The following is a 13,147-nucleotide window of genomic DNA, read 5'->3' on the forward strand; positions in this document are numbered from 1 at the left end:
TCTGATTCACTATCTAAAATAAAACAAAAGAACGCGCGGTCTTAATTAACATGCAATTGTCTTTTATTGTTCCGTCTATATCTAAGGAAACAAATAGTTAAATACATAATTTAACACACTTAGAATTAGAATGATACGTCGTAAAAACAGCCCCCAATTCCTCAAAACCTTATTGTAAATCCTCTAAAATCAGGTTTGGCTAGAGTCTGCCAGTTTTGTAGATCGCAATGTTCGATTTGACTTCCTGGAGACCCAGTATTCGACAACCAAATACACCTAAAAAAAACAAACCAAGCCTTGTGTATTTATAACCTGTCAATTCTAGATAAATATACTCCGACACGAGTTTGGCCAGCGTCCAGTTTGCTGTTTACAAAAATGAAACATGACCAAAACATTGAAATAATAGCGAGTCAATTTCAAAGAGTTGGTAACACTGAATCCCCGACCTTTAAAGCTATTTGAGGTTAGTGTACGCCGTATTGGACAGGTATTGGAGCTGTCATTTCAGGTTGTTTTACAGTGTTACCAAATTATGAAAAAAAAACTTTTATTGATTGCACTTACATTTGTTCGACGTTTCCTCTCAATCCTTGAAGCTTTCCTTGGATTGATCCTCTTTTCGTGTTTTTTACCCATCCGCTGATCCCGAGCTCCTCGCACATCTCTTTACAATATTTGGTGAAATACAGTCCTGGAAACAGATTTTGATTTGGAATTCTGTCAAGACTGACGTACCTTGCACTTTTCCAAAAACTTCAAATTCCACAGAAACTAGAGAGTTTAATCCGTTCATCTCTAGCGACACGGAAAGATGTCGAAGGGGCGACTGTACCGACAGTTCAAATGTTTGCGGTCCAATTATAAAACTGATCTATTTAAAACAACAACATCATTTAAGACGCTAATAGATGTTGCGTAATGAAGAGAAAAATTGCCGTGAAAAAAGTCGAAGTTTCATTATTTTACTTCAGGACTTTGAAAGTCTGTTGTTTTTGATGTTTTGTGGAGATATAATAAAATTATAATTAAATATTGCCTGGGTTAATAGTCTGGGAACTTTCAACAATATATCCGAATATCACTTTTGGTTCTTTCAATTCTCCTGAAATTCAATATTGAATCTCTTTGGATTTTTTCAGATTATCCATAAATTCCTTTTAGATTTTTCTAAGTTATGTTTTGAGTTTTTCCTAATTTTATCGACTCTCTAGACTCTTATTTATTCTCTATAAAATGTTTACAAATCATCTGAGAGGCGAATATCTTTAGATTCTGCGTAATTTTCATTAGATTATGTAGATTTTCAAAATTTTCTTGATTAGAGGAAAGTATGATCAGTTAAGAGGTGCTTTTTGAGGCACTAAAAATTCTAGATTTTCTATATATTTACCTCGGATACCTATTAGAGCTGTTTCAGTTTTCAAAATTCTCTGAATTTTCTAAATTGAATAATTCTCATTGTTTTTTTCGACTTGTTACATTTTTCCTCTTCTTTATTCACTTTAATTTTTCTATATTTTTTTATAATACAAGGTGTTTATAAATGTTTCTAGCATCAAGGGTGGCTTTCGGAATTCCTGTCGTACACTATTTTGCCGCTTTGTTTTCATAGTGAATATAACTATTTTGAAAATTATTTATACTGTTACTAACTTCAATGACGTTTTAGTTACGGTTTTGTGTCCAAGTTTTGTATTTTCAAGTTGTAAACCACAACTAGAACAGTTTATTTCTCAAAACTTACTTTCCTTCAAGTTTGAGGTTAACTGCAAATGTCAGTTGACCAATCGAAACCCACATTTGCAATGAGCGGCACATTTCTTTGACATTTCATAGCCACCCTTGATGCTAGAAACATTTAAAAACACTGTAATGCAAAATTTATCTAAAAAAAGTAGGAACAAAAAGGACAATCGATACATCTAAAAAAATATAGACAAACTAGAAATAAATTCAAGAGAATCGAAAGACAGTCTGGAATGAACACAACAAGAAAATAGAAAATCAAAAATTTCTGATATGTACTCTAAAAATAATCTAAGAAAAATGTAGAGAGAATCAATTTATAGACAATCGAAATCAAATTATAATCTCCAATATTCTTGAAGAATATTTAATAACCTCTGAGAATTTCCAAGGACCTAAAAAGCTTCCTTTAAGGATCTACACAAAATGAAAGAGAAACTCAAACTTTTATTTATTTTATAACGTCTTTGAAGACATTTCCGCAGTTGTCTTCAATAAAAAGAATTAGTCGTTCTTCGTTTTCAGGAATTTGGAATGAGTATTTTAGAATTCGGCTGTCAAAGATCCAATTTGATAATACCATTGAGTCTTCTTCTTGGCGGAGTTCGATGACGCGAAGTCCTGCTCTGGAAGACACTAATTTGGTCGATGCATCGTATTTGATGGTTTTATTTGAAGGTTCGAAATTGTTGAGCCATCTGAAAAAGAAAATCTTCAAGGATCCTTGATCCTCTATAATTGGACAAAAATACAAGAAGGAAGAAAGAAAATGGTAAAATAATAATAATAAACAACAGGACTAAAGAGAAATAAAGATACAAAGGAACTGTGCAAAACCAAGAAAGATCAGTTGGACTAAATCTGGTAAAACTCGCGGCTACTCACCTATGATACGCCAAAATCATGAGGCTACTCCTCGTAAAAAAGGCCCCATGCCCCCCATCCTTCCCATTGACATAAAATTCCTTTCTTCTCTCCACAAGCCGTTTTAACCTCGGATTTTTCTCCCTTTTTTCGTTTACTGTAAAAATCTTATCAACATCTTCAAACCCCCTCGCCATAATCCCTTCCCTTGTATGTCCCAAATCCAAAGTATGACACAATTCGTGCAAAGCAGCCCCTAAAGTCGTGGAAAAACAAGCACCAAGTGTCCCCCTGCATCCACTTTGATCCATAAACTTGTCTTTATCTACACTGGTTGTGTTTTCAAATCGTTCCAAGACTTGTTCTAAATTTTCCGGCCAGGTGTACAAACATGCGGTGCCAAACAACCCCAAACCGCCTCCACCTAAGGCGACATGGGCTTGGGTTCGTTTTATTATGTCTTCATGGGTGAGGTCGACTGCTGGGTTGGCGCCACAGTACCTAGAAACACCCATCAATGGGCTCATTAATTTGTCTTTTTTTTTGTAATGTGAAAAAATATGAAAAATCTAAAAGTACGAATAAAATCAAAGTAATTCAGTAGATCTAGAAAATCTGAACAAAACCTAAAAAGAAATGTGATCAATAAAAAATTAATAAAAATAATCGAAAGTAAATGTGGGTATCTGAGTAAAATATTGAAAAATTCAAAAAAAAATTAGAGAATTTAAGAAAACTTCGAACTAAAGATAAAAAACAAAGAGAATCTAAATAATTTAAAATAGAAACCAAAAACACCCCTGATACTAAAAAGAATGTAGAAAAAGTGTACTTAAAATTTTGTGAACCAACAATAAATTAATAGTTATCTATTTTGACTTTTGGTATAAATTTAAAACACTTCATTCAATCGAACTCAAATATGTTTCAGTAAAATGTTGTAATTTTGTGCAACAAATAACTACAACGTGTTTATAAATGTTTCTAGCATCAAGGGTGGCTATGAAATGTCAAAGAAATTTGCCGATCTTTACAAATGTGGGTTTCGATTTGTCAACTGACATTTGCAGTTTATAAATGTTTCTAGCATCAAGGGTCGCTATGAAATGTCAAAAAAAATGGCCGCTTATTACAAATGTTGGTTTCGATTTTTTGATTGACATTTGCAGTTAACCTCAAACATGAAGCAAAGTAAGTTTTGAGAAATAAACTGTTCTAGTTGTGGTTTAAAACATAAAAATCAAAAATTTGGACACAAAACCGTAACTAAAACGTCATTGTAAGTAAGTAACATTATAAACAATTTTCCTGATAGTTATATTCACTATGAAAACAAAGCGGCACAATAGGGTACGACAAGAATTCCAAAGCCACGCTTGATGCTAGAAACATTTATAAACACCTTGTATTATAAAAAAATAGAAAAATTAAAGTGAATAAAGAAGAGGAAAAATGTAACAAGTCGAAGAAAACAATGAGAATTATTCAATTTAGAAAATTCAGAGAATTTTGAAAACTGAAACAGCTCTAATAGGTATCCGAGGTAAATATAAAGAAAATCTAGAATTTTCAGTGCCTCAAATAGCACCTCTTAACCGATCATATTTTCCTCTTATCAAGAAAATTTTGAAAATCTAGATAATCTAATGAAAATTACGTAGAATCTAAAGATAATCGCCTCTCAGATGATTTGTAAACATTTTATAGAGAATAAATAAAAGTCTAGAGAGTCGATAATATTAGGAAAAACTCAAAACATAACTAAGAAAAATCTAAAAGGAATTTATGGATAATCTGAAAAAATCCAAAGAGATTCAATATTGAATTTCAGGAGAATTGAAAGAATCAAAAGTGATGATAAATATCTAAAGTTGATCTAAAGAATATAAAGATATTCTCGAGGCAGAATCAGAGGAAAATATAAAAAAAATAGAAAATAATAAAATAAATAATAAAATTGTGAAACAAAAATTTTTGAATTTTGAGTTTTTCCTGTAAGTAAAAAATTGTAGCATTTTTTTGTTTTTAGTTTCAACATTCTGTAATTTCGCACAATTAATAAACACTTTTTTACTACTAAGTTCACCAAATTTCACTGCTTTCTCATTAAAACTGCCAAACTTGCCGAATTTTAGAGAAAATTTTGAACTTTGAGTTTGGCCTACAAATAAAAAGCATATAATTTCTGTTTTTGGTTCTAAAATTTTATAAGTTAATCCACATCAAGGCACTTTTAATAGTAAGTTTACCGAAATTCACTCTTTTAACATTAAAACTGTAAAACTTACGATGGTTTAATGAAAAATTTGAATTTCGAGTTAGTCTAGAAATAAAAAATTCTAGAATTTCTGTTTTTGAATCTTAAATTCTGGAACTTAGGCACTACACTTAATAAACACTATTTTAGTACTCAATTAATTCACCGAATTTCACTGCTTTATCGTTAAAACGGTCAATTCATAGACCAACAAACAAAAAATTGTAGAATTTCAGTTTTTGGTTCCAAGATTTTTATAATTTACAGCATTAAGTCCACATAATTTGACATCTATAGCTTCAAAACGTCAAAATTACGGAAGCAAATTAGTTAAGCGCCAAGGTATTCATACATATGTACAAGGTGTTTAAAAATGTGTCTAACATCAAGAGTGTCAAATAAATTTTCCGCTCATTACAAATGTGGGTTTCGACTTTTTACTGACATTTGCAGTTAACCTCAAACATGGACCAAAGTAAGTTTTGAGAAATAAGCTGTTCTAGTTCTGGTTTAAAACCTGAAAATCAAAAAATTGGACACAAAACTGTAACTGAAACGTCATTGACGTAAATAACATTATAAAAAATTTTCAAGATAGTCATATCCATTTATAAACACCTTGTATAATTAAACAGAGTTTAAAAACATGGCAGAGAGAATCTAAGAAAAGTTCTATACGTAGAGTCCCAGGTGATTGCAATGATAATTTTAACAAAATCTAGAAGGTTAAGAGAGAATCTACAAAAATTAAAATTGAGAAAGAAAAAAAACACACTATCAAAAGAAAATCTAGAGGTTAAAAAAGATTCTATGAAAAATGTCAAGAGGACCTAAGGAATTTAGAAATACAGTGCAATTTCAAAAAATTTAAGACAAATTAGGAAATTTCGGAAATGAAAAAATGAAAGAATTTAAGGGGAATCCAAATGAAGATGACTAAAATAAAATCGAGATAAAATCTAGAAAATCCAAAGACACAATCTAGATAGACAAAATAAAAAATATATAAAGAGAATTTAGGAAATTTTAGATTTTTTGCCCCAATTTTTTAATTAAAAAAAAAATTAAATCAAATTAGAATTATTCAATAATAATTTATGCTTAATCTACTGAAAACAATTATAATTCAAAAAAGCATGTATCATCCCTTCACAAAAGATAAAAATCAAATTACCTTCGATTCTTTGTAAATCAGAGTGTACTTGGCAATCTGCATAAATTGAGTTCTCTTTGTACTTTTAAGTTTGTTGGTAATGTCAGATCCATTTATTTTATTTTAAGTTAGCAAAGGGAAGTATTGAAGATCCAGTTAACACCCCCATGTAGAAATTATCAATTTCTTTCTTTTTCTCACTCAAAGTAAAATTCTAGTCGAATTTAAAAATTTTAAATTGATTTTTTGACATTACAAACGTCAACTGCCCGTTTAGGATGTTTTGTTTTCGCCAACTTAACTTATGTAACTTTTATGTTTTGCGAATGGATATTAGACAGACAACAATGAATGTAAATAAAATTCAAAAAATATCCATGTTTTGTTTCATGGCCCACAATGTTTTCATGAGCTTGGGGCTTCAACTGATCTTAATCCCCCTCTGATAAAACCGAGAAAACGAATAATAAAAGTACAAAGTGTTTGTTTATAAATGTTTCTAGCATCAAGGATGGCTCTGAAGTTTATTTTGCCGCTTTGTTTTCATAGTGAATATAACTATCTTGAAAATATTTATAATGATACTTACGTCAATGACGTTTTAGTTACGGTTATATGTCCAAATTTTTGACTTTTATGTTTTAAACCACAACTAAAACAGTTTATTTCTCAAAATTTACTTTGCTTCATGTTTGAGGTTAACTTCAAATGTCAATCAAAAAATCGAAACCAACATTTGTAATAAGCGGCATTTTTTTTGACATTTCATAGCCACCCTTGATGCTAGAAACATTTATATACACCGTGTACATATGTATGATTGAATACCTTGGCGCTAATCTAATGCAAAAACAAACATTCTAGAATTTGCAGAACAAACTCAAAATTCTATTAGCTTCCGTAATTTTGAAGTTTTGAAGCTATAGATATGAAATTATGTGGACTTAATACTGTAAATTATAAAAATTTTAGAACCAAAAACTGAAATTCTACAATTTTTTGTTTGTTGGTCTATGAATTGACCGTTTTAACGATAAAGCAGTGAAATTCGGTGAACTAATTGAGTACTAAAATGGTGTTTTTTTAAGTGTAGTTAATAAGTTCCAGAATTTTAGATTCAAAAACAGAAATTCTAGAATTTTTTATTTCTAGACTAACTCAAAATTGAAATTTTTCAGTTAACTATCGTAAGTTTTACAGTTTTAATGTTAAAGCAGTGAATTTCGGTAAGCTTACTATTAAAAATGCCTTGATTAAGTGGATTAAGTTATAAAATTTTAGAACCAAAAACAGAAATTTTATGTTTTTTATTTGTAGGCCAAACTCAAAGTTCCAAATTTTCTCTTAAATTCGGCAAGTTTGGCAGTTTTAACGACAAAGCAGTGAAATTTGGTGAACTTAGTAGTAAAAGAGTCTTTATTAATTGTGCGAAATTACAGAATGTTGAAACTAAAAACAAAAAAAATGCTACAATTTTTTACTTACAGGAAAAACTCAAAATTCAAAAATTTTTGTTTCACAATTTTATTATTATTTTCTATTTTTTTATATTTTTTTCTGATTCTGCCTAGAGAATTTCTTTATATTCTTTAGATCAACTTGAGATATTTATCATCACTTTTGATTCTTTCAATTCTCCTGAAATTCAATATTTAATCTCTTTGGATTTTTTCAGATTATCCATAAATTCCTTTTAGATTTTTCTTAGTTATGTTTTGAGTTTTTCCTAATTTTATCGACTCTCTAGACTCTTATTTATTCGCTAGAAAATGTTTACAAATCATCTGAGAGGCGATTATCTTTAGATTCTGCGTAATTTTCATTAGATTATCTAGATTTTCAAAATTTTCTTGATAAGAGGAAAATATGATCAGTTAAGAGGTGCTATTTGAGGCACTAAAAATTCTAGATTTTCTTTATGTTTACCTCGGATACCTATTAGAGCTGCTTCAGTTTTCAAAATTCTCTGAATTTTCTAAATTGAATAATTCTCATTGTTTTCTTCGTCTTGTTACATTTTCCTCTTCTTTATTCACTTTAATTTTTCTATTTTTTTTTTATAATACAAGGTGTTTATAAATGTTTCTAGCATCAAGCGTGGCTTTGGAATTCTTGTCGTACCCTATTGTGCCGCTTTGTTTTCATAGTGAATATAACCATCAGGAAAATTATTTATAATGTTACTTATTTCAATGACGTTTTAGTTACGGTTTTGTGTCCAAGTTTAATATTTTCAGGTTTTAAACCACAGCTAGAACAGTTTATTTCTCAAAACTTACTTTGCTTCATGTTTGGGGTTAACTGCAAATGTCAATCAAAAAATCGAAACCAAAATTTGTAATAAGCGGCAATTTTTTTTGACATTTCATAGCAACCCTTGATGCTAGAAACATTTATAAACACCTTGTATACCTCAATTTTAACAATAAAATAACTAAAATTAAAGAAAACTAAAAAAAAATTAAATGGGACGCACCAAGTGCAGGATAAAAATCCCAGGAACTTCGTGTTGGCAACATCCCAATTTGACGTGGAGATTTCTTTAGCTAAAGTCTCCCAAAGCTCCTCCTGCGACATTTTTCGAGCAACCAAGTAGTGCAAGCGACTCTGGAAGACCACACAGTCTCTTTCCAACTGGAAAGTCTTTCTTTCTTTACCACTTTCATGCAAAATATCCGCGATGGCGCTTTGTATCAACTTGGATGCAACTGTTATGCGTCTGATTGCACTTGTGACGGTGCTCTCCTCAGTTGGGGGCGCTTGGAACTCTCCGTCGTGACCCTCACAGATTATGTACAGAGGGAGAACAGTGAATTTGGTGTCTCTAGGTTGATAATTCAACGTGATTTTCAATTTTGTACCACAAAAAAAGAAGATAATCTCATTCTGACCTTGCTCTACCTCAAGAAAGGCCTTAAACTCTCCAGAAACGACTTTGAAAGACGAAGTTGTTGACTTCTTTACGTGAATTTCCTCACAGTTGCAAGAGTCAGAGTCATGATTTTCTACAGCTCCTTTGATTATGAGAAGAGGGTAAGAGACAGTTTGCCCACATTTGAAGTTGGTGATGGTAATTTCATGTTGGCACGACTGGAAAAAAGTGTTAAAATGTGAGGGTAAGTAAAGGGAAGCGCACCATTATGAGACACCCCTGTGAACATTATTATACTTCCACTTCAAATGGCCCTTGAAGTGCGAATCTATCCGAAAATGAAAACAAAAAAACAAGACACCACGGACATTGCATGATTTTTTATTGTCTGTAAATTAAAAGTCTACTTTATCTTGCATTTTATCGACTTTACTTTTGAGGTTAACTGTCAAGTTGACATTTGAGTTTTACAGGGAGATGTTTTACCGACCACGTGAGTAGCATGGGTGGTCCTTTAGCTTCTCGCCGCGAGATAACGCGGCGCAATGGCTCCGTTCACGACCTGCTGTATATTTACGACCTGTGCATTTGTGCAGTTCGACTGTTTCTCCGCATATGCTTTAGAGGCCGCCACTGCTCGGGCACTTTTGGGAATATTTTACCATATTGGGTTTATTACCAACATTGTTTTTGACATTTCAAATTTTAAGTTTGAATTTTCAAATTATTACACGTTGTTTGTTGCTTTTTCAAGTTTTCGCTGTGTGCTATGTTTACGATTGTTACTTTGTTCTACGTTTGTGTTTTTTGTGGCTCTCAAAAGTCAAAAATCTTACTAACCCCAAAATTCAATTTGTCAACAATGTCAAAAGCGCCCGAGCAGCAGCGCCCTCCTCGGCAAAAGAATGCGTTTTCTCGGAAACATTCTTGATACGGGGAAATGAGATTTTGCACAGGCCGTATATATACAGCAGGTCGTGGCTCCGTTTTTAAATAAGATGGTTACTTAAGGTGACTCGGGAGTGACAAAAATCCTTTTTTTTCGCTTTTTTTTCGCTCATTTTGCCACTTTTTTTGAAATAATATCAACTTGTTATACATCAAACTGTGTATTTTTTCATTTTGTAGGGAGGATGCTATGTTATAACTTGGTCCACTTGTTTATAACAATATAAGAGCAAAAAAACGTGTTTTTTTTTGCTTTTTTTCGATTTTTTGGCTATTAATTTTAAACTAATATGGACATGTTATACATCAAAATGTGTATTTTTTTATTTTGTAGGGAGGATGCTATGTTATAACTTGGTTCAGTTTTTTGTATCGTAATTGAAGCAAAAAAACTGGTTTTTAACCATGTTTTTTCATAATTTTTACTCTAAATCTTCATAGAATGTCACAAAAATTGGTATGAACATTTGATATGTCAATATAAAGAGCGCTAACTTGACAAATCATTGTAATCCTTTACATTTGTTTAAATATTAATTATTTTACAAAATGAATAATATCTTCGAAAGAAATACCTAAAAGCGGGCAATATTGGGTAAATAAATAGAAGAAAAATATCTACGTTGAATCCACCAAAATTTTTTGCTTATAAACCTGTCTTTTTTTTATTATGAATTATTGTTTGTAAAATTATTTGAGCAGTTAGTTCGCCTGTTTTACCGCTGGTGGCGCAAGAGAAGTTTCGAAGTTTGCGGACCCCAAAATATTACCTGCTTCGGTTCACAAAACCATAACTATAATCGTTTTATGAACTCCTAATTTCTGAGACGAATAGCACATTTCTTCCCTTGAAAAAGATACTTTTAGTGGCGTACCTACTGATCATTCAAATTTAGTTGTGATATATTTTTTTGCAATTTAAATAAAAATCAGCTTTAAATAAAATCAAAAATGGAATAAAATTTATTAAATGCTACAGATTTTTTTTGCGTCATGGAGAGCTATTTTGACTAAACACAAAAAATCGCAAATCGTAAATTCAGTATGAACTAGTCATAAACAGAAATTTAAAAGAACTAAATCCGTACCTTCGCTTATTTATAATATTTATTTATGATAGCAGGGGAGGGGTTGGGTTGGCAAATGTAGGGGAATGTCAATTAAAGGTTTTGAAAATTGCTAGGCCGGTGCCTAATGACCTAGGTATTCCCATAGCTTCCAAATAATTTAAATTGTTGTGATAGCATAATGTAAAAATATAACTTGACCCCATTCCACTTTTTTTAAAATTGTACTGGAGAAGGGAATCATGGACATTAAATTGCAAATTATTTTGTGCAAGAACATAATTGATACCTACCATTCCAAAACGTTTTAAGTGCCAATTTACGCAAAAACGGAATTTCTTTGGATTTGAATTGCATAATCCCAAATCAATGTCTTGTTGCAAGTGGTTTTGCTAAACATCTGCTACATTTGAAATTAAACAAGTGTGAAAGTCAAAACGTTGTCCTAAATATAAGCCAAGCAAAAATCAAGGTAAAAATCGAATCAGAAAGCAATACAAGTGTGGAAGAGCTCTTCAAAAAGTGTCGAGAAATACCGGGGCACAATATTAGTCGAAGTTTCGATATTTTTTTCATTTTTCGTCGAAAGACGATTTTTAAAAAGTGCCTACCTTAGCTGGACTTACAATGTTTCGACGCGCATTAGTAGACGGACTTACAACGTTTTGGAAATTTGCGCACATTTAACATTTTTTTAAACATTGATCATAAACTTTTTTTCGATTTTCTTTTGCGGGAATTCTTTCAAAAAACATTAGAATAACACATACAAAATTACAGATGCCCACTACAATCGATCTTCATATGAAGCACAAACGCTTTTCAGTATTCATTAGAATTCTTCCATAATTACTAAATTCGATTAGAATAGAACCATCTGGAGCAAAGTTAGTTTTGAGAAGAAAACTGTTCTAGTTGTGTTTTGAAACCTAAAAATCAAAAATTTTGACACAAAACCAAAACAGAAACGTCGTTGACGTAAGTAACATTGTAATGATCTGTAACCCAATTCCGCCAAAATTCAAATGAACCGCCAAACTCGAGAACCGCGAACTTTAAAATAAATAAAATGGCCGAAAATCGTGATCGTCTGAAACGGCTAGGACCTACGTTGTGTTGTGAAGGCGGATGTCCGTTAGATACAAAGCAGTGCATCGTTTTTTTGGGAAGAGCGTACCAATACAAAGAAATAAAAATACACCAGACCAAATGTGGTTTAACTTGTTTTATTCAGACTTTAAAAGTTTGAATGGTTTTGATTTAAATTTTACAGCTAATTGTCCAAGAATTACAAGCATTTGAACAGACGAACTGATCATGTTACAAAATTCTTAATAATCTTTAATATCAAAAGAAGTGACTTTACAAAGAAACGTTTCGGTACAAAAATGCAATAAATAAATTAACGGAAAGTGAATTACATCAAAAGAACTACAAAAATCTCCCATTCGCTCTGTTGTGAGTGTGATCAAACTACAAAAATTATTTAAAACAAAATAACAATGAAACAACAACACACAATTTACCAAGTAAACATATACAAACAATTTATCAATAAACATTAATAAAAGATAATTATTTTCAAAGGCGACACACAGAAACAGGACGAGATTATGTTTTCGGAAGACTCGAAGACAATCTTTCCTATTCCGCAAGCATAGTACAGGCGGTGTCTTATCGAGAGTACTAACAAATTATGGCCAGATTAAGAGTAACCAACATCTCACCCGCGGAAGACCCGCTAGTTAGGTGAACCCTGACTACCCCGCGAGTCCCACGTAACAAGCTTCCAGCACTGGAGGGTTTTCGAAAGTCAAAATCAAAGTTTAATTTTGAATTGATCACACTCTGAAAAATCTACTAATATTAACGCTGTTTGTTATGTTGAGTCTTTTGTGACGAAGAAAATCTAGAAAGGAGAATTGGGTTCGGACAAGTACAGAGCAGCTAAGAAAACAAGGGACATACATAAAATACATAAACATATAAATTTTCAGTTTCAGTTTCAATAAAATACAATGGAAGAGAAAGTCGTGGACTTTAGGAAAAATGTACTCGTTTTTGCTCACGAATGACACAGAGCGATTCAAAAAGACATTCCCAGTTAATTTGATGTATTTCTCAATTTCTTTAAAATCCTATTCTATTTTTAATCCTTCGAACTCAACAGTATAAATTCCTTGAACTGAATTGAATAAAATTCAAGTTCCCAAAACTATCGGGTTTCCACGAATCTA

At 31.7% G+C, this 13,147-nt stretch overlaps 2 protein-coding genes across 3 annotated transcripts; both read right to left on the reverse strand.

Annotated features, from left to right (window-relative positions):
- Positions 1–46: 46 nt before the first annotated feature.
- Positions 47–2,407, reverse strand: LOC148167727 (acylphosphatase-2). Its single transcript, XM_088046039.1, has 4 exons — positions 2,330–2,407; positions 739–874; positions 568–694; positions 47–276 (listed from the first exon to the last, which is right to left on the reverse strand). Exons 1-4 carry the CDS (start codon positions 2,330–2,332, stop codon positions 162–164), a joined length of 381 nt encoding a protein of 126 aa, XP_087902165.1. The 5' UTR covers positions 2,333–2,407; the 3' UTR covers positions 47–161.
- On the reverse strand, positions 2,177–9,374 carry LOC148167728 (uncharacterized). Of its 2 annotated transcripts, none has more exons than XM_088046037.1 (4): positions 9,160–9,374; positions 8,500–9,113; positions 2,635–3,114; positions 2,177–2,447 (listed from the first exon to the last, which is right to left on the reverse strand). In XM_088046037.1, exons 1-4 carry the CDS (start codon positions 9,160–9,162, stop codon positions 2,201–2,203), a joined length of 1,344 nt encoding a protein of 447 aa, XP_087902163.1. In that variant the 5' UTR covers positions 9,163–9,374; the 3' UTR covers positions 2,177–2,200. The 2 variants fall into 2 exon arrangements, with proteins under 2 accessions (XP_087902163.1, XP_087902164.1); XM_088046038.1 differs by having other exon boundaries at positions 2,291–2,461.
- Positions 9,375–13,147: the final 3,773 nt, after the last annotated feature.

The sequence above is a fragment of the Gnatocerus cornutus genome, chromosome 9 (genome assembly GCF_029298725.1).
Source record: "Gnatocerus cornutus isolate USDA-ARS CGAHR chromosome 9, icGnaCorn1.1, whole genome shotgun sequence".
In the NCBI taxonomy this organism is placed as follows: Eukaryota; Metazoa; Arthropoda; class Insecta; order Coleoptera; family Tenebrionidae; genus Gnatocerus; species Gnatocerus cornutus.

Coding starts and splice junctions, on each gene's coding strand:
- LOC148167727 (XM_088046039.1), bottom strand. Junction 695..738: donor AGTTTTTGGAAAAGTGCAAG/GTACGTCAGTCT, acceptor ATCTGTTTCCAG/GACTGTATTTCACCAAATAT. Junction 277..567: donor AGAGGAAACGTCGAACAAAT/GTAAGTGCAATC, acceptor TGTTTTTTTTAG/GTGTATTTGGTTGTCGAATA.
- LOC148167728 (XM_088046037.1), bottom strand. Junction 3,115..8,499: donor GGATTTTTATCCTGCACTTG/GTGCGTCCCATT, acceptor GGGTGTTTCTAG/GTACTGTGGCGCCAACCCAG. Junction 2,448..2,634: donor ATGATTTTGGCGTATCATAG/GTGAGTAGCCGC, acceptor TTTCTTTTTCAG/ATGGCTCAACAATTTCGAAC.